This window comes from Pteronotus mesoamericanus, unplaced genomic scaffold (genome assembly GCF_021234165.1).
Source record: "Pteronotus mesoamericanus isolate MK-2021 breed Mesoamerican mustached bat unplaced genomic scaffold, CSHL_Meso_final scaffold_54, whole genome shotgun sequence".
Lineage (NCBI taxonomy): Eukaryota > Metazoa > Chordata > Mammalia > Chiroptera > Mormoopidae > Pteronotus > Pteronotus mesoamericanus.
This window is the reverse complement of record NW_026555321.1, coordinates 33,218,032-33,239,225: the sequence shown is the minus strand read 5'-3', so window position 1 is coordinate 33,239,225 and position 21,194 is coordinate 33,218,032. Positions and strand designations below refer to the sequence as shown.

Here is a 21,194-nt window from a genome sequence, read left to right as displayed (position 1 = left end):
AAAAAAAACAACCACAACAGGCAATTCCTAAAAGATTTAGCAACAGAGTTTTCTAGTTGCCAATCATTTATCCCTAGTGAGACTGTGGGGACTGACAATGTGCTCAGGTAAAGGTCTACACAGCTTCCTTTGCCAAGAGGGGTGACCAATGAGAAATAAACAGAAGTTGTCAAGTGGGACCTCTGGAAAAGCTTTCTACTGGCGCTGATGCTGCTGACAGATGTCTTTTTCTTCCGCTGACCTTTCCTTTATTCTCATCTAGACTCAGATATGATGGCTGGAAGAACATCAGTTATCTTGTACCTATGAGGTGGCTCTGAGAATAGCAGGACAGAAAGATGGAAGTCTGGGTGCCTAATGATATCATGTAGCCACCGTAACAGTTCTGAACTACCTATTTGTATTATGAAAGGGGAGGGAGACGGGGGCGGGGGGAAGAGAGAGACAGAGAGAGAGAGAGAGAGAGAGATCCTACCTTGTATAAGCCACTGTTATTTTGCACCATTTGTTAGTAAGTGGTCAAGCACAATTACTGATAAAGCACTTATTGCCTCCAAAATTTGATCACTCTTCCTGCCTCAAAACTCACCCACTTTCAATCGCCAGTGATGTTCCTCACACACAAATCTGATAAAGACATTCTTCTGTGCTGAAGTCTTCAACGGCTTCCCAACACCTCTAGATAAAACCCATACTCTTTGGTTTGACATTCAGGATCCTTCACCCTCAGGCCCCAGTGGAACCGTATCTCCTGCTCTACCTCCCAGACAACCCGTGCTCCAGCCACCACACACTTATCAGCATTCTAGTTCACACCAGTCCTCTGATGTCTATAGCCTTTTTATGTGATGAACTCCTGCTTGTTCTTAACATCGAATTATAAGGTCACCTCCTCCAGGAAGCCTTCCCTGATGAACTCAGAGTAAGCCATTGTCTCTTATGGACTTCTAAGGCAAGCTCTTTGTAAAGTATCTCTTATCTGTAGCACTTGCCATACTGTATTATAATTACTTATTTTGGATCAGTCTGTTTCCCTAGACTATGATGAGTTCCTTAAGGCAGGGACAGAGCCTGAAGGGTCTGCTTAGCTCCGGCTGTTAGCAAATCCTGAATGAATGCATAGGTGGGTGGATAAATGGATGCATAGACCCTGGAAACTGGGCATGCAGTCTTCGTTCTTCATGTCATGGATGCTTTGAGTGATGGCTGAGTTGGAAGAGGATACAGAAAAACTGAGCAGACAGCTAAGAGAGGTGCACCTGAGTGTTGCCCATGGCCCATGTATATCTTGGAAGTTATCACTAGAGGTAGTAGAAAGGGCAGCTTAAACATGGAATTCACATCTTCTCCATGTGGTGCAAAGAAGGCAGAGGAGGGTGGGCAACCCCATTAGTGGTCTCCTTCGCTGTATCATCCCTGGCTCCACCACATGCCACAGCCTATCAACTCTCTGTCCCGGAGAAAACCCCAGAAGTGGGAAAATCTCAGCTCTGCTCCAGGCCACCAAATAGTGGGGCCAGGTACAAACTACTCTAACACAGGTTCCTCCCAGACCTTTCAGTTCCTTTGTAAAGCCCTTTCTCACACATGAACTTGTCTCCTCCTTTCCACAAGGGTAAGCAGAGCCCCAGTTATTATTATTAGGGCCCATTTTATAGGTGGGGGCATATGGTGGCTCAGAGAGGGGAGGTATGTCCAGCTCACACAGCCAGCAAGAAGCAGAACTGGGGCCCTACCCCCAGACCCCACCCCCAGGAGCTCAAATGCTGACGCAGTGGGACAAATTCCAGGACCTCACATTCACAGCGGAGCTATGCTGCCCGGTGGCAGCAGCGGATGCCAGGCCCCCTGCTCCTTGCATGAGGCCCAGTGCCCACAACAGCCCCCTTTAAGGGGTGCTGGGCCATCCAGCAGAGCTCCAGTCTTAATTTTAGCCTGGAGGCCTGCCACAGAGGCTTTAGTGAGAGGCAGGCTGAAGTTATGTGGGACAGCTGTCAGCTGGCATGCTGGGTGGGGCCTATTTAGCCAGCAGGGGCACAAGGCTGGGGACACTGAACTGGTGTCCCTGCCCCGAGCCTTTCCACCCACCCAGCCGCACGGCGCACATCTCCGGCGGGTCCCCCCAGCTCCAAGATGATGGCCGAAGACCACACAGACCTGGAGGCCCAGATCGTCAAGGACATTCACTGCAAGGAGATCGACCTGGTGAACCGAGACCCCAAGAACATTAATGAGGACATAGTGAAGGTAGGCTCAGCGGGCCTGCCCAGGCGCCGCCCGTCCACAGTGGGTCAGGTTTGCAGAGCCTCGGGCACTGGACGAGGGAGGGCTCTGCTCCCCACACAGCCAGCTTCTTCTGTCTTCTCCAATCCCTCCCTGACAATCCAGCTTGTACAGCCCCCAAAGATCCTGTACATAAACAAGACCAAAGAGTTAGCCGCACATGCATGACCCAGGCATTGACTGGGGCAGGGAAGGCACGTCACAGAGTCCTTACTACTCTGAAGCTCTTCCCATTAGCTCCTGGCCCTTGTCCCAGGATGAAGACGAGGCAGCCAGCTTGGGCTCTTTGCCGTGCCAGGGGGCATTTCTGTGGTCTCCACCGTAGGCACAAGGCTAATCCCTGGAGGACAGCTTCCCACAGGGCTGGTGCCCCTCCCAGGGGCACTCTGCACCGCCAGCCCTGTAGCACTGCCCGATGATTAGCCCCCTGGTGTGGGGGCCATGCCCAGGGCTGATGCCAGCTCCCTGCCTGACCCCTGGTCCACTGGCCGGGCCAGAGCAGAAGCCTCTCAGAGGGCACCCACGCACCTGCAAGGAAATGCTCAGATGGGGCGGGGAGCAGCCTTCAGGGAGTCTCCCCCACCCACAGGCACTGAGTCAGGCCCCTCCCCTCGCCTGGCTGCCTGCAGGCCCACACCCGCACTCCAGCCTCCACTTGGTACCCACAGGGATCTTCCTACAGCAGAATTGCTGGAAGCACGGTGCCCGCCACCAGCATCACTGGAGGAGCCGTTAGAGGGGCAGGTGCCTGGGGCCTCCCGGGTCCTACTGACTGCATCAGGCTTCAGACAAGCACGATCCCAGGGAAACATAGAGCAACCCATTATACAGTCATCCAACGTAGCCATACATTTTCTAGCAGCCATGATTTTAAAAAGGAAAAACAGACGGGGGACATTAATTTTCATATTTATTATTAACCCAATACATCCAAAATAATATCGTTTCAACATGAAATCGATATAAAACAATTATCAATGAAATACTGCCCAGCCTTCCTTCCTCTTCAAAACCCAGTGTGTATCTTAGACTTCGATTACATCTCAGTTCAGACCCTAAATTTTTATCAGGAATCCTTGTTATGTATTTAAGTGCATAAAATGCAGTTAAAATGTCCATTTTGATTCACTTGCCCAAAATGTTTCGAACTTTCTTAAAAGTTTGCCAATCCTCAAACTGACTATCAGTTTTCACATGGCCACTGACTACGCGGTGTGGTTAAGGGCTTGCGCTGGAGCAGCTCTGCGTTGCTGTCCTTCCGTGGGGCGCCTCCCCTGCTGGAGGAAGTCTGACTTCCCCCATGGCTTTCAGATCGCAACGCGATCTTGGCCCGAGCCTTCTTCTCCCACCTTACAGCCCCCATGTTAGGAGCCAACTACACCATCCAGAACACGCTCCTGTGTCTATGCCAGGAGCGCCTGCCTCCTCACCTCCCTATGGTAAAGGCCCTGCTGAGCCTTCAAGACCCAACTCAACTGTCACCTCGCCAGGGAGCCTTCCCCAACTCTTCAGGCAGCAGTTGGTAGCTGGCTCTTCTGTGCCCCACTTTAACTCAGGGCACGTCTCCAGAACAGCATATAGTTCTATAGACACGCACGCACTCACACACACGCATATCATTATATATAATATTTTTTAATGTATTATAATATATATATCATTAATGGTGGAAATAGGATAATTACAGCACAATGTGAAAAGTGCTACAAAGGGGAAGATTAGGGAACAAACTCTGCAAGCTGAAAAGCACTATGTAAATGGAAAATAGTATTTGTCATGGTTTATACAGTGTGGTCTAGAAGAAATAATCCTGGACTTGACTTTTACAGATCTTGTGTCAAATCTAGGCTCTTCTACCTAAAAACAATGACACTGGGCAAGTCATCTAGGTTTTCTGAGTCTGAGTTGCCTCTGTAAAATGGGCATAATATCATTTGCCTCCACCTGATAAATGACCTATAGAGCAGCTCTGTGCAATAGAAATATACTGTGAGGACTAAATGAAGCAAGAAATTCGAAAGTGTCTGACACAGTCCTCAGCTCAAAGCAAAAATGTGATCAATGTGAGCTGAGTGGGAGCCTGGAGGAGCTACAGGATAAGAGAACTAAGCCAGAACCAGCTTTTACACCCAGACTCTCCTCTGCTGGTCCCTAGCTGGCTGCTGGGAATGGAGAATAGGACCCCAGGGGGAACGCAATTTCCAAAGGGGACCCACAATAGGTGACAGGTGGAGAGGAGCTGCTGGGTCCAACTGAGCCAGAAGTGAGCCCACTCCAGGCTCTAGGTCCAGATTATAACCTGAAGGAGGGATGGGGGACCCCACAGATGCAGTGCTCATGCACCCTCCCGGGGGGTGAGCCCCAGAAATATGTCTCTCACAGGTGAAGAAAGAGGCCCCGCAAATAATCTTGTCAGTATTATCTGGTATAGTTATTGGACATTCCCTGGTTTGGGCAGTTATTTAACTTTTTCTTTCTTTGGCTTTTAATGAGAAATGAAAATGTTTTGAAATTTAGAATGGGGATCTTAAAACGAAGTCACATAAGTACCACAAACAGGCTCAATCACACTCCAGGGCGGTGCAGTGGTCTGGGAAAGAGTCCAGAGAGAAAAGGAGGAAAGAGGAGACCGTGGATCCCCTGGGCGCCTCTCGTCAACTGGGAAAAAGGCAAGCGGGGAGGAGGAGAAAGGAAAAGGGAGTGAGGGGGTGAGGGAGACAGAGGCTGAGATGAAGGCTCAGAAGGCACCTTTCAGAGGTGGTTTCATGAGATGTAACAGGCTCCATGTGGCCTACGATGAGTGATACAATAAGATGGTGAAAGAAGACTAGGCCACTGAGACCCACGTTCTGGTCCCAGCCCTGACACTAACTTGCTGTGTGATTCTGGGCAAACTCCTTTCCCTCTCTGGGCCTGAGTCCTTGGTGTAGATAGAGGTTGGGTGGAAAGGAGGGAGACCCATCCCCCTCTACCAGCTGCTGAGGTTTCATACGGAAAAGCCAAAAAATGAAAAGTAGGGGATAGATCCAATGTGTCTGTGGATTTGTTCCCCAGCAGATGAAAGACGCTCCCTTTTGATTTCCCAGAGTTAAAACCTCCTCGGGCTTCCCCGAGCAAGGCCTGGTGCTGCCCTTGAACCAGGCTGGAAAATAAGTGCTAAAGACCTGGGAGCCCTGTACAGCCTAACAGACTTGAACTGTGGTCTCCGAGGTTCAGGGCTAGGCCTAGGGCAGAAGGTAGGCTGATAAGGGACCAGAGCTGAGGAGCTGGGAAAGCACACCCCATTCCTTTTGCTCTCTCACCTTCACCACCATTCCACGGATCGAACACTGAGTAGATGGATCAGTAGATGGAACACTGATTCCACGGATCGTTACTGAGTGCCTGCTCTGTGCCAGGCACTGCGCTGTCTCAGAGGAGACGATGGTGAGCAGGACGGCCCCCACACCAGGCTCTGGGGGCTGGTGAATGTGTGCCGGTGGCCCTAGGGCTCTCCAGCTCACCAGTGAGGACACCTTTCCCTTGGGACCCAAGTTGTAAAGCCTCCAGCCCTCTTCCCCATGCATTCCTGCAGGACCCCAGCCCCACCCGAAGGTCCGGAGCTATTTCTGAGAGGGCTCAGGGCTGTCTTGTCCACACCGTGCTCTCTCCCTACCTCACCCACTGGCAGCTCCCAGGTGCTACTGCAGCGATGCTTGAGCCCAGAGGGTCACACAGGCCCTTCAGTTTCTAGTGCTAACCTGTCTCTCTTAAGGGACTCAAAGCCAGTTCTTCCCACAGAGGAGGGCACAGACATGACCCCTGCCCACCTCCAACCCACATATGCCACCAAACACCCTCCTCTTGCAGGAAAAACGCACAACAGCCTTTGCTGCAAACACCCAGGAGACCCAGCAGCCCAGCAGTTTTACAAGCTCTGCTTCCAGTGTGGGCCCATATGGACATTCCATTTCTGGAACCCATTTGGTTCCAGAAAGACCAAACTGACCTGTACTTCCTCCTCCTTGAGAAGAATCCAACCCAGCAGATGAGATGAGACTGAACTCATGAAAATACAGGGGAGGTGCTAAATGCCATAAATTAGTGCCAGCTGAAGTGTCATGGGAGGGTACGAGAGAACGACATTACTTTTATTGGGGAAAATCAGGAACTAGCCACGTGGGGTTATGGGGGAGTGTTATCCAGATGCATTTAAAAAATGGGAAAAATTTTAAATGTGGAATGGGGAAATAAGGCTTTCTCAGAAGAGGAAACAAAATAAGCACAGACCACCTCACTGAGAAGATCGTTGGGCAGAGTCAGCACATGTGAGGAATGGGCCCCTCCCCAACCTGTGTTCATGGCAGACATGACTAATGGATCGCAGCACTTTTCTAGGAAGCCATGGGCCATAAGCTAGGCAGAATTGGCACATAGATGGAACCTCTTTGCTACCGTATCTGCAGGAGAAAAAGGGTACTAAGACAAAGCATTTGAAAGGGAATTTGTAGGAGAAAATGAGGAAGAGGCAGGTTGAATTACCGGCGAATTATGGAAGGTCACCCAACCTGCCAGTCATTCCATGTTGGCAATTCTTTCTTTTCAGAAACGCCTTGCCCTCTCTCAAGTACCTCTAGGAAGGGCTACATTGGACTAACTCGAACTGAGGTATTTATAATTTAGTGTTATGGGGAGTTCTGGGTATCAAGTAGTCTAGAGTTCTTCAAAATATGGTCCACTTTCTTAGGGAGCTTGTTAAAATGCAGATTTCTGGGACCTGCCATCAGAAATGCTTACTCAACAGGACTGCTGAATGATTTGCATTTTCAAGTGCAAACAAGTTCCCCTTACCCTATAAAAGGTAAACATGGAGTCCAGCATATCAACAGTTTTCCCTAAAGACACACTGTATCAGTTATCTACTGCTGTGTAACAATCACCTCAAAACTTGATAGCTGAAAGCAACCAGCATCTGATGACCTCTCACAGTTCTGTGGGTTGACTAGACTCAGCTGGGCAGTCTGCTGGTCTTACTGGCAGCAGCTCCTGCAGCTGTAGTCAGATGCTGTCTGGGGCTGCAATCACCTGGGGCATCCACTCAGTTGGGACACCTGAGATGGCTCACTCCGATGTGGGGCGCCTTGGCGGGTACGACTGGGAGATGGGCTCAGCTCTCATGCTGGGATGGCTGGGCCTCTGTCTCCATGTAGTTATGGGCCTCTGTCTTAATATGGCCTCTCCACCAGTCTCTAGAACAGGGTATAATAATGAACTTATAACCCCACTGGTCTCTAGATTAGGGTAAAAAAGTGAACTTCTAACATGGTGGCTCAGAGTGCCCCAAAGCAGAAGCTGCCAGACCTTCTTAGGGCTTCGTTCTGGAAATGGCATGGCATCCCTTCTACCTCATTCTGAGGGTTAAAGCACATCACAGGGCAAGCCCAGATTCAATAAGGATGAGGCTATGTGAGAACATAAATGCTCAGAGGCATGACCTAATGGGGAGTCTCATCTTTGTAGACTAGCTAACCACCCTCCCAAAGCTGGTGCATAGCCAAGCCTAGAACTCAGCCCAGGGCTACTTCTACGGCTCTCGGTTCTACCTGCACCAGCTTTTCTGAAGGCAGAGACTGGGAGGGCAGGAGAAATACAATAGGAAGATGTGGGCAGGAGGGAAAGGACAAGGCTCATGAGATCTGGTGGGAGCTCTTCTGACACTGCCCTTTCTGTTGCCCTGAAGCCCTCTCTTATCTCAGTCTCTTCACAGCTCTTTTACGGGAACCCAGGTATCTTTACGACCCAGCCCAGGTGCCCCAGATTCCCCCTATAGGGCGCTCTGGACCTCTAGCTCCATTGAATCCCTAACCCCTCCTCCTGCCCTCAGAACTAGCCTGTGCTGCGTTCTGAGCCTCAGCTCCTACTGGTGTGCCCAGTCCTGCGATGGCTGTGGTCAGGGGGATGGCTGAGGAAATTCAGGGTTTGATGTCAGGCCAACTTGGGCTCCACCCCTGCTTGTCCCTTACATGCTGGGTGAAATACTGCATATAAGATACATGGCCAGGAACTGCCATCTACATGGGCCAAATTGTGAGTGTTGCTATGGTTATCCCAGATTGTACAGAATTCTATAATTGTTAGTACCAATTATAACACAAGAGGCAAAGTTTTGCCATTTTTCAGCTGTTTTGCTGCATTCACCTCATTTTAGCTTTCTACTCTATAGGCTGGTGTTTCTCAAACTATCTCGGTGAGGGCTGGTTTTATTACTATTATTCCAAAATGTTTATACACCAATACTTCTGGAGAATTTAATAGAAGTTAATTACTAGAAAAAATCAGATGAAAAAGGCATCCACAGTGTAAACTCCAATTTTTAGTATTATTAGAGTCAACAGACAAAATTACTGGGTCAAATTGCGGTGAATATTTCTGTATGTTTACTGTCAACTTTTGCACCTGCCTTGTTGTGAAGGGTGACTGACCGAGGACCACCCTTTAAGTAGCAAAGTAATGAGTGAGAAAACTAAGACCCAGCAAAGCTAAGCCACCCTCCTGGGTCTTCTGACTCCAAAACTAACTCTGTGTCACAAGGGAGTTTGGCCCAATCCTCTATGTGTAGAGTTAAAAACAAAAACAAAAAAATCCCAGAGGCCCAGAAAGGGAAAGCCCCATGCCCCAAATCACGCAATAGTAACTCAGTGGTCAGTGGAGCCTTGAACCAGATGTCTATCCTCCGGCCAGGAGCTGTTTCCCCCACCGCAAATATCCCATCTGAACTGTGCAGTGCCCTGGGTGCCCAAGGCTGAGTCATGTGGGAATGTGGGGGAGGTATTTTTGACAGGGGTGGCTGCTGGCCTCCCCCACATCCTCCTGCGTGCCTGGCCCTGCTGTCCTGCACCACCCCTGCCCTCTTAGAGGCTGCGGGGGCTGTGCTGGCCGGTTCCCGTTAATCAACTGGCTCTCTTGCTGTTCCAAAAATAAATAAGCCAAAGAAGGGGACACCAACTGAATGGGCAGCCACATTCTCCCCCTCCCACCGTCATCCCCTCCCTCCAGCTGCACATCCAGCCCTGGGGCTCTGCCGACGCATCCAGCCCCCCATCCAACCACCCTCCCCGAAAAAGCCATCTCCCCGTCTGCTTCTGAAAACAGATTAAGAAATGAAGTCACTGTGTGCTTCTGATACACTGGCTCGACTGCCTTGAGCTGCCTGAGCCAGGCCTTATAAATACCTCCCCAAACTAGCCCACTATGACCAACGCTGCCTCCGTGCTTAATCCCAGTTAGGGGAACAACTGCCTCCTCCCAATACAGCCCACCCAATGAGGGCACATCTTCTGATTCACAGAAAACAGGTTAGTTGTCCCATGCATCGTGCCCAAAGGCAATTACTGGAAATAATTCAAATATCAGCACCAATGGCTTCTGCAATAAGATGATGACTGAAAGACACAACAGAGAGATCCTTGGGGGTAGAATCATTACCATAAGCAGAACATGAGGGAAAAGAGGACCCATCCATTTTATCAGTGCAGGCTGAGGTCCATGAACGCACACACACATTTATGGCTAGGTAGGCTGAAGAATTGTACTTAGGATCTCAGGTATCAACAGATTTTCTGAAATGAGTTTTCATAGGAACTTCAGAGCACTTGATCAAATAATTCCTATCACTGAGCACCTACCTTATGCCAGGTATTGTACTAAGCACTGCCCAAGAAGTGATATGCCTGGCACAAACTGGATGCTGAATAACTGCTTGTTGTGATGGATGGATGGATGGATGGATGGATAGATGGATGGATGATTGAATGGGTATAAAGTTGTTTCTATTCCTCATAGCAAGGTTGTAAGTAGAAAACCCATTTTATGGATGAGAAAATAAGCTTAAAGGGGCTGTTATTTGCCAAACTCATTCATCAGATCAGCACCGCACTGGTGTGCAAACCCAGGTTTGGGACCCCAGCTTCCTGTTGAGGAAAGCACTCTGTAACAACTGCCACCAACAGCAGCTAACAGTTCTTAATCAGGTGTTCTCTGCCAGGCAGTGTTCTGATGGTTTACATGTGGTTCAAAGATGCGGGGAGCATGGGGCTCCTGGATTTGAGGGTGACTGTCTGGAGCCAGCTGAAGTGGGAGAGAGGGCTCTGATCCCGCAGAGCCTGTCCGGGGCTGTCACGGATTGGGGCAAACAAAATGAGTCATCGTAGAAAATTTCTGTCTGCCAGGAGAGGGAAAAGAACTCTTCTCTCTAGTGGAGGAAATCTCTGAGCCCATGTCCAAAGGCTTTTTTTGAGAACCATACACATAGGGCTATACAACGAAGCTCATCAATCAATGTCCAAAGGCTATGTTTACAGAAAACAGAGATCATAGACAATAACTGAAGGAACACAAGAGATCTGCCTCCATCAGGGTCTATGAATAATGTAAATCTCCTTCCCAGTGTGAGCCGGTTATCATCGCCTTTGAGGGAAGAACCAAGCATGTCTAGAGGAACTTACTTCTAGGCCTGATTATCCCCGGAACCACCCGATCCAGTTTAGGGCTGTTCCTGCCTTTAGTGTTGTTTCAAGCCTGAGCCAGGCGGGCAGGGCAGAGCCACCAAGAGATAAGGAGGCCTCTTTCAGATAGAACGAGGACTCTGGCCAAGTCCAAGCCAAGCCGAGGGGTGCAGGCCTTTCCCTCCTTTTTCCATGTACCCCAAGTCCCTGTCTGCTGCCCCTACCGGCCCAGGTCTGGCTTAGGTCGTCCCTCCTCTTGAGAGAATGTGCCCGTTATCAACATGCAACCATCACAGGGTCAAGCAGGGAGATGCAAGGGGGGCAGGGGCTACACCCTTTCCAGGGGCACAGGTTTCATCTCCTCAGTGGCCTGTTTTCCCAAGGCCTCCTTGATTAGCACAGCCTTGGTGTTCTCTTGCCTGTCATCAAGGCTACGGTCCCTGAAACCAGACGGGGCATTTCCCAACAGTTCAGCTTATTGAATTCACATGGTTTAACTTATTGAATCCTCTGACAAACTTTTAGGTCTATGAGAATGAGGCACAGAAAAGTTCAGCCACTTGCTGAAGGTCACAGAGCCAATAAATAGCAGAGCTGGACTCAAACCTTAGTAGAGTGGCTTGAGTCAGGGCTCTTTTCCACTGTCGCCTCTTAGAGGCCAGACACAAATAATCCAGCGTGTTGAATGGAGGACTGTGCTGGGGTAAATGAACAAAGCCCCCTGGGGACATTGCTGACTGCTGGGAGCAGGGCTTGTAGCTGGGAAGAAGGGGTCAGGGCGCTGTCCTGGGGCAGGTCTGCAGCTGACAAGGACCAGGCCCCAGAGGGGGCAGTCACCCTCCCTGACAGCCAGCACCTACCTCAGGCTCTGACCCTGGCTGGAGCAGTGTGAGGCTCTTCGATTAGAATCAGGGCCCTGGGATTCAATCCAGGCCCTCTGGGCCTGTCCCACCTGCCCACCTGTGAGGGAAGGAGGCGGGGCTGGGTAATCTGTGAGTTAGGAGGCATCCCCCTAAGGAACAGCCACAAGAAAGGCAGGAGAGGTCACAGGTGCTCAGTGGGTGAGAGAAGGAAGGAGGGAGTGGCGGCGGGGGCACAGGCAGGGAGGCGCGTCTGCCCAAGTGCCTCCCTCTGCTGGCAAAGTTCCTGGGGCCATAGCACAGCTCCAGAGGCCAGCCTGGGAGCTCAGAGGCATGAGGCGTAGGCTGGGCATTGGCCACAATGGAGGAGGGGCAGGCAGCAGAGAGCAGAGCACCTCAGTCAGCAGGTTCCAGGCCCCAGCGGTTTGAGCCTCAGTAATCGTGGTGGGTGTACCCAGGTCAAGGCTGGACTGGTCCCCTGGCCCATACTCCCCAGCTCCCCTAAAAAGGAGCAACTGGATTTTTGCCCCATATAAAGCAGATGTAGAAGATTCTAGCACATTCTATTCACTCTTCAAAACCATGAGACATTCCCCAACCAACTTGGGCTTTCTTTTCCAAATATCCAGCACCCCACTTTTCCATCTCTGCCTCCTAACCTCATAGTCCCCCCGAATCCCAAACAGCCATCACCTACTAGAAGTCCTCCAAGAATAAGTGGCCTCCTTCCAATGACATGAGGACCTTATGCATAGTCGTCCCCTTCCATCCAGGGGGCCTTGAGGCTGAGACTTACAGCGGGGTCCTGGCAGGCCTTCCTGACTCCCTGAGTCAGCCTTTCCACTTTGCCCACAGCTTGAAATCTCACCTTTTAAACTTTGCTCCCTGTTAACATGCCACTCTACGTGGGGCCTCATCCAGCAGTGTCCCCAGGGGGATCCAGGGACCTGAGGCATGGCCCAGGGGCCCAGAATCTAGTCACGTGAGAAAATCAGGACTCAAGCTTGTATGTACAACATGGTTATGTCTACTCCCTCTGCCCAAAAATATTACACTGGAAAGAAACACACCAAAGCAATAGCATTTTTTGTACCAGAGAAATACAAATTGGAGATGCTTTTTTTTCCCCTTTTTTTGCTATTCCCCTAATTTTCTACAATGTGGCTATGTTATTTTATAATGAGAAGTAATTGTAATAATACTATTGTGCATACGGAGAGAATTCCCTCCCCCCAGCAAAAGTGGGGAAAGGGACCTACCCCGGAAGACTGAAGTTTGAGCTCAGGCCCCACCAGTCCCCATGGGGGTCCTCCTCCCGTTAGTCTGTGTATTCAGGCAACCAACTTTTATTAAACTCACCCAGGAACACTGAACATGGTCACCACCCCTATTTTACAGACAAGACAGCTAAGACTTAGTGACACTAAATGACATCACATATGAGAAAACAGAACAGTGCTAGGTGCATAGCAGAGACTCAAGAACTGTTAGTTAAGTGACCTAGTGGGGAGTCACCTTTTTTTTTAAGTCCACTGATTATGTTCCCACTTCCCAAATGAGTTCTTAGTCACCATTTCAGCAGGATGTGTGAATCAGATTCCCTGAGCGCCCATGTTCCTTCCAGCTGTAAAGAAGGGGGACATTGTGGGCTATGGGGGAGGAAATCTGAGGTTCCTGCAGAACTAGGTCAAGGAAAACAGTTCTGCCATCTTTACAAGGCCGACTTGGCCGCAGTCAGGTACCAGACTCCCTTACCAGCCAGAACTGCGTGGCCCTCGCTTCGCCACGTGCCAGATCCTAAAATAGCTCTCAGACCCATGCACCGCTCTCTAACTCATCACCCCCACCCCAAGCCAGGCCACCGCCTGGTCCTGCCTGGACTATTGCAATGGTTCCCAGCTAGTTTCCATGTACATTTCCACCACGCCTTCAACCTCAGCAGCCAGAGCTAACTGTTCTCTGCACAAGAGCCTTCAGAGGCTGCCCACCATATGGATGCCTGTCTGCTACCTTTCCAGCCTCACTCTAGTCGTCTACGCTTGTACTCAGCCTTCTGGAAGCACCTGCATCTCCCCAAGGGCACACACTGTCCCACCAGGTCCTAGCTCCTAGCTCCTAGCAATTACTCTCCTTCTGCCCAAAATACTCTTTTCAGCCCACAATCTTTCTCTCTACCTGACTACTTCAGCTATCAGCCTTGTTAGATGTCTCTTCCTCCAGGAAGCTTCCCTTTCCCCAGCTTCTGAGTTCATTGTCCTCTGGTGGAGCCGCACAGCCCCTGTCCTTCCTTTACCAAAGCACTTGTCACTGTGGTACAACTGCCTGCCGTGACCTCTAGCACAGCAAGAACCTTTTCCTGTCCATCATCTTACCAGCAGGTACCCAGTGAGTCTTTTCAGCATGGCTATGACTATCTAGCTCCCTAGGACCACAAAATAATAGCATTTGAGAGCAGTGTCTCTAGGCCCGCCTCTGACTTACCTTTGGCTTGAAGCACGCCCCTCAGCTCCTTCAGCCTGCTTACCCACCCCCGAGGTGAGGGGTCAAGTCTCCATAGGGACCTGCAGGGTCAGGAGCCATCCAGGGGGTTCTGATGCTCACACGCCAAAGCGCCAAAGCTTGAGAAGCGGGTGGGTACTGTGATTGAGGATCCCCTTCCCGCCCCTGCAGGTGGATTTCGAGGATGTGATTGCGGAGCCCGTGGGCACTTACAGCTTTGACGGAGTGTGGAAAGTAAGCTACACCACCTTCACTGTCTCCAAGTACTGGTGCTATCGCCTGCTGACAACACTGCTGGGTGTCCCGCTGGCCCTGCTCTGGGGTTTCCTGTTTGCCTGCATCTCCTTCTGCCACATCTGGGCAGTGGTGCCGTGCATTAAGAGCTACCTGATCGAGATCCAGTGCATCAGCCACATCTACTCACTCTGCATCCGCACCTTCTGCAACCCGCTCTTCGCTGCTCTGGGCCAGATGTGCAGCAACATCAAGGTGATGCTGCGGAAGGAAGTGTAAAGCCAGGTGAAGCAAGGGGGTGGAGGTGGCCAGGCAGGGGGAGTCAGGCCAGGCTGGCCCCAAGGTACTGCTCCACGGGAACTGCTGGCAAGCTCTTTCTCCGAAGGGACTGCTATTCCCCCCCGCCACCCCCCGAGATGGGAGCATAGAGCTTAGGGAAATCAGAAAGAAAAGACAGCCCTGCCACAGAAGCTCAGTGGCCCCACCACGATATCCCCATGACCAGGCATGTGGGAAGATCGTTTGCAAAGAGGCAGCTACTGCAAGTCTTTGTGTTCATGTGTACTGTAACAGCACAAACCAGCACTCAGTTCCCACCTGGGGTCCACCTGTCCACATGTGCTACCCAGAAAGTCCACCAGTGACTGTCGGTGTTGGGACGGTGGCTCCAATAAAGGGTTTTGGCTGCATTCGGAGAATGCTGTGTTTTGTGTGTGTCCATAAAGTGTGGGCATATCCTGGTCAGTTCCAAAAATATATTTCGTTGCACTGAGAAACAGATGCAAGACAAATTGGTTGGCCCTTCTCTTAGCCAAATCCAACAACCAGAATGGAGTTCAGTTTCTATGGGGGTTCTTCTTGTTAGCTGGGTATCTGCTCCCCCATGTTCCTTAGGAGATTATTTCCCACTGATTTCTGTTGCTTCAGGGCCAGTGAGTGGTCAACAACAGAGGAAAATAGCCTCTGAGCTAGAAGGGGCAGGGGACCCTCCCTGGCATCACTGTGTTGAGGGCCTGTGTTCAAACCTTCAATAACCTCCCCCATGGCTTCCCAGACAAGCCACCGGCATTGCCAGGTGTGATGAGGGCATAATGTCTAATGTGTGCAGGGTGGACACACAGTGTATATAAGAAGCAATAGAAAGGGCATGTCTCACCTCCTCCCCAGCTCCCAAAAGGAAAAAAAAAAAACAACACTCAGCAATCTTATATTCTTTAGGGATGTTTTTACCAAATGTGTTACCAGAACTTAGTATTCAAAAAAAAAAAAGGGGGGGGGGATGGCTCTTGTGGTTAAATTTGTTTAAAAAATGCTATGTATTTCTCTTAAAGATTTTCAATAGACATTAGCAAGTTAAAGGCTCTGTGAAGTCCTGCAGCAAAGAATCTTGGTTAGGCCAGTATCTCCCAATCCTATGTGACTTTTTTATTTTTAATGCAACACCCATGTAAGTCTCATAAAATTAAGGTCCCAGGGCACTTTTCAAGTTTTCAGAGACATGAAAACTTGGTGCCTGGCCATGACGCAAGGGGTCAGGGGCAGCCGGGTAGAGTGGACGGCACGTGGCCTGGGAGGCGGGGCACGGGCAGCCCTGTTCTGGTCCTGCCTCGCCCCCAGTTGCCTTCTCTGGCCTCAGTTTTATCATCCACAAAATGATCTAATGTCTATTTCAGCTCTAAAATTTTACCTATTTTTGTTTTTCCTAATAGCTTATGAAATTCTCAGACAGAGGAAATTTGGAAGGCTTTGTGGTGTCACCTACGTACCCACCACTTAGGCTCCACGATGAACATGCCACGGCACCTGTTCTGTCACATCGCCACCTACCTACCAAACTCATCTTTCTCTATGCATTTTTAAATAAGCTGCTGGTATCAGTGTGTTTTGCTCCTAAACACTTTATAATCAATCCCTTAGTTTTTTCCAGATGAGAAAGTTACGGCCCAGAGAGGTCAGCAGACTCGCCGAAATGGCACAGCCAGCCAGCCTCGGTGCTGCACTCCCAGCCCACTGCTGTTTGCTCTGCCCGGGGGCTCTGTGCATTCACAAGTGGGCTCAGGCTTGGTGCCCCAGGCTCCCCCTGCTGAAAAGGACTGAAGCCAATATTACTGACATCCTCCCCAAAGGGCCGGCCCTTCCAAATGCCTCTCGAAATCATTAGGCCATTAGTTTCAGACTTGGAATCTTGGGTTACACAGAGATTTTTCATCATCTCGTCATTTGCTGAAACCTGATTAGACTACACCTCCAGTTTTTCAAGCTTGCTCTCTTTCGCTGGGAGCAGAGTGTGGCAGGTGCTCAATTACCAGTAAAGTTCACAGAACTAAAAAAGGACTCACACTCTGACACATGTGTGTCTGAGGATTTCTGCTCCTTCCAGGAATCCCCTTGAGAAATAGAACGCAGAACTGCATAGGGGGGTGAGAAGTGAATGGGCCAGGGCAGGGAGGTGGAGTTCCACTCCTCTGTATGCTGCATTCAGGTAATGAGGGACTCTTGCTTAAAATGAAGGTCTGCAGCCCCAGCTCCAGAATGTGTGTGCTTCAGTGGTGGTGCCCAGGAATGAACACAAACCCATTTGTGATTTCACAGTCGGCCCCTTTATCCCACTTGAGGAAACACTTGTTAGGGTCCTTTCAAGGTGACAATCTAGAATCCTATTAACTCCAGAGTTATACTGTAGCACCCAGTGAGTGTGGCTGCATCATACAAGAGGTTTGTTTCTGGGATTTAGAGCATTTTCTGACAGAATTCTGACTAATGAGAGTACTTGTGCCAAAGACAATGGGACCAGGGCCATCCCCACCCTCACTGCCTCCTGTCCCCCGCCACAGCCCAGATGCAACCCTACAAGAGAATTCAAGTCTGCAAGCACCAGGTGTGGTGGCTGTTCTTGGAAAGGAGAAAAAAGTCAAAACAATGAAAGAAAAAGTTTATTAAGTGCACCTTTTATAAAGCAGCTAATGAAGCAGACATCTCATTACTGGCCACACTATTCACCAACTGGCACAGTACACGAGGGTCACAGAAAGTCACCATAGTAGGACAAAATCAAGGGATTCACATTTTGTGTTTAGTATTTCATTGCAATTAAATTCAAAAAGGGTAAGTGCTTTGAAACCAGGATCTTCATAAAAGGCAGCCTCCTAAAGTCTCAACCCATAGACCTGTCTCAAAAGACATCAAAATTGTGTGACAGATTTTTTTTTTTTTAGGGCAAGAAGAAATTAGGCTCAGAGTCTTTAAGTATTCACATTTTACTTTTGACCATCAGAACAATAAAACATTCCAGAAGAAAATCAGCACACTCCAATTTATTGGTACCTCCAGCCACACATTCAGTTTGTAAACTGGAGGATGGAAACGACTGAGCTCCAGGTAGCATTTTGGACCCCACAGTCTTTCTTCCAGGCTTTTTTTTTTTTAAAGAAAGACAGTGAAAATATTCTGCTGGATGAGTCTAGAACAGGAGGGGTGTATGTCCAGGTGTGGTGCTGAAATCAAATGTCACTGATTTGCTACAAAACAGATGCCTGTACCATAACAAGACCCAAGGTACCACCCACAGCTCTCACAGAACTAGTAAAGTACCCCAGCTGGTTCTGGTGCCCAAGAACCTTGCTACTCTAGTATTCTCAGGAAGGTTGTGCCTGGTCAGAAAAATCTACTATAAGTCACTGTCTCCTTGATTCCCAGTGGCTTCTGCAGGCTGCTAGGATGGCAACTTCCCTGGGAACAGCAGAGACAGGGGCAACTCTGGCTGGTCAGTAGACAGGCTCAAATGCCAACAGAGCCCACAGTTGCTACATTTGCAGCCAGAATGCCCCCATGGTCCTGCATGTGGACAATTAGACCCCCCAGCCAGCACCCTGTTAGCCTCTCAAAGAGCTAGGACTGGCTGGTGCTGACACTAAGTGCACATCACAGCAACACTGTGCAGTATCTCTGGGCCCACGGATAATATTCATTGTCTTCAGTCTCCAGTTAGTACTGCAGATCTTGAACTAAACGCTGAGACATTGAATATTGGCATATCAGTGCATATGTCTCTTCTCCCTGAACATCTAGACCCTGCTATCCCCATACTGTGTACATGCATGTGTGTGCACGCGCGTGTGTGTGTGTGTGCAAGTATGAGTGTATACTGCAGCGTGGAGAGGAAGAGGAAAGCATGGAGGGAGAGGGCAGTCTTTGGGCAATGCTCTTACTGGATCACGAGTCCAAAAATATGTGTAGAAATTGAAAGTTTTTCAAGTGCCCCAGAGTGGCACTGAGCTGGCCAGTCTGTCCAAAAACATCTGATTTATAATGTCCTCTATTTAACAACTTGAAGGTATTTTCTGGACACAGTCATGTCCTACCTCAAGGCTGAAAAAACATTTGAGAACATGTTTACCAGGCCTGTGAGACCCTTTGGTATTGTTCTTCTACATAAAACACACCACTTGCAGCCATGAGGCATCACTTGTGCCTCTACGAGACCAGGGTCGGCATATTATCACGGCTGGTCCTTTTGGCTAAACCGGAAACACCATCTCTTGTAGAACAACTAAGTAAGAAAACCATGGGAGTCCTCATAATGGTGAGTCATGTGAGAGAAACAAAAGTGCTGGGAGGTAAGAGATTCTAAGGAATGCATCCTTCAAGCTGAAAGCAGCTGTTAAACATTTTCTGTTTGAAGTGTTCAATGCAGTGCTCTTTGGAACATTCTCAAAATTGTGCACAATTCACCACTAATTCCAGGAAATTTTAACCACTGAAAAAAGAAACCCTGTATCTATTAGCAGTCGTTCCCCATTCACCCCCAGCCTCCAGTTCCCGGCCACCACTATGCCATAGTCTCTCTTTATAGATTTGCCTTTTCTGGGCATTTCACATAAATGGAATCATACAAGTATGTGGTTATTTGCAATGGCTTCTTTCACTTAATACAATGTGTTCAAGGTTCATCCATACTGTAGCATGTATCAGTGCTTCATTTCTTTTTATTCTGAATAACATGCCATTTTTATATAGATATACCACGTTTTACTTATCCATTCACAGTTGATATTTAGGTTATTGCCATTTTTTGGCAATTATAAATTATGGTGCTCTGAACATTTATGTACAAATTTTTGTGTGTATGTATGCTTTTATTTCTCTTGAGTAAATACTATTTCTGGTGTTTTAACTTTTTGAGGAATTGCCAAACTATTTTCCAAAGTGACTGCACTATTTTGCATTCACTCCTATAAGCAATGTACAAACATTCCAGTTTTCCCATGTCTTCGCCAACACCTGTTATTGACCATCTCTTTTATTATAGCCATCTTAACAGGTAAGAAGTGGTATTTCACTGTGGGTTTGATTTATATTTCCTTAATGAGTAATACTATTGAGCATCTTTTCTTGTGCTTATTGGCCAATTATATTATCTTCTTTGGAGAAGATATAAAAATATGTCTATTTATGTGTTTATTTGAATACATATTTTGTTCATTTTAAAAAATTGGCTAATTTGTCATTTTATTGTTAAGTTGTAAGAGCTCTTGATGTATTCTGGATACAAGTACAAGATTTGCAAATATTTTCTTTCATTCTGTGTGTTGTCTTTCCACTTCCTTGACAGTGTCCTTTGAAGCATAAAAGTCCTGTGCCCCATTTTCACATGGTCCAGTTTATCTATTTTTCCTTCCTTTGTGCTTTGGTGTTGTATCTGAGAAACCGTTGCCTAATCCAAGGTCACAAAGATTTATGCCTGTGTTTTCTTCTCACACTTCTGTAGTTTAAGCTCTTACATTTAGGCCTTTGGTGCCTTTTCAGTTAATTTTTACGTAGTGTGTGAGGCAGGGGTCTAACTTCACTCATTTGCATGTGGCTGGCTAGCTGTCCTAGCACCATTTGTTGAAAAGACTATCTTCCCTACTAAATTCTCTTCTCACACTTGTTAAAAATCAATTGGCCATAAATGTAAGGATTTATAGCTGTACTCTCTATTCTATTTCATTGGTCTATATGTTTATCCTTATGCTTGTACCAGACTGTCCTTATTACGGTAGCTTTGTAGTAAGTTTTGGAAGCAGGAAGTATGGATCTTCTTTTTCAAGGTTTATTTAGTTATTCTGGATTCCTTGCATTTTCATATGAATTTTAGGATCAGCTTATCAATTTGTACAAAGAAGCCAGCTAGATTTTTATAGGAAATATAATAAATCTGTAGAGCAATTTATATAGTATTGTTATCTTAACAATACTTAAGTCTCTGACACATGAACACAAGGATGTTCCTTGATTTATTTATCTTCTTCAATTTCTTTCAATGATATTTTGTAGTTTTCAGGGTATAAGTCTTGTACTTCTTGTAACTTATTTTATGCTTTCTGATACTATTATAAATTAAGTTATTTATTAAAAAAAAAACTTGACCCAAGGATATATATATTAATTTTAGAGAGGGAGGAAAAGAGAGAGAAAGAGAAAGAAAAACATCAGTCATCATCCATTCCCTGCACATGTCCCAACCAAGGATCAAACAAAACCCACAGCCTAGGTATGTGCCCTGACTAGGAATTGAACCCGCAACATTTTGGCGTATGGGCTGATATTCCAACCAACTGAGCCACCCAGCCATGGCTAAATTAAATTATTTCTTAATTTTATTTGTATATTGTTCATTGCTAGTATAAAGAAATGCAATAAATGCAATTGATTTTTGCATATTGACCTTGTACTCTGCAATTTTGCTGAACTCATTAATTAGTTCTAGTGTGTGCGTGTGTGTGTGTGTGTGTGTGTGTGTGTGTGTGTACAAATTTCTTTGTATTTTCCATATATAAAATTGTGTCATCTACAA

The 21,194-nt window shown here is 48.0% G+C and overlaps 1 protein-coding gene across 1 annotated transcript; it reads left to right on the top strand.

The window, feature by feature from the left end:
* The first annotated feature begins 2,009 nt into the window (after positions 1-2,009).
* On the top strand, positions 2,010-15,042 carry CAV3 (caveolin 3). The gene is made up of 2 exons (XM_054595774.1): positions 2,010-2,247; positions 14,297-15,042. The coding sequence occupies exons 1-2, from the start codon at positions 2,134-2,136 to the stop codon at positions 14,636-14,638; spliced, it is 456 nt and encodes a 151-aa protein (XP_054451749.1). The 5' UTR covers positions 2,010-2,133; the 3' UTR covers positions 14,639-15,042.
* Positions 15,043-21,194: the final 6,152 nt, after the last annotated feature.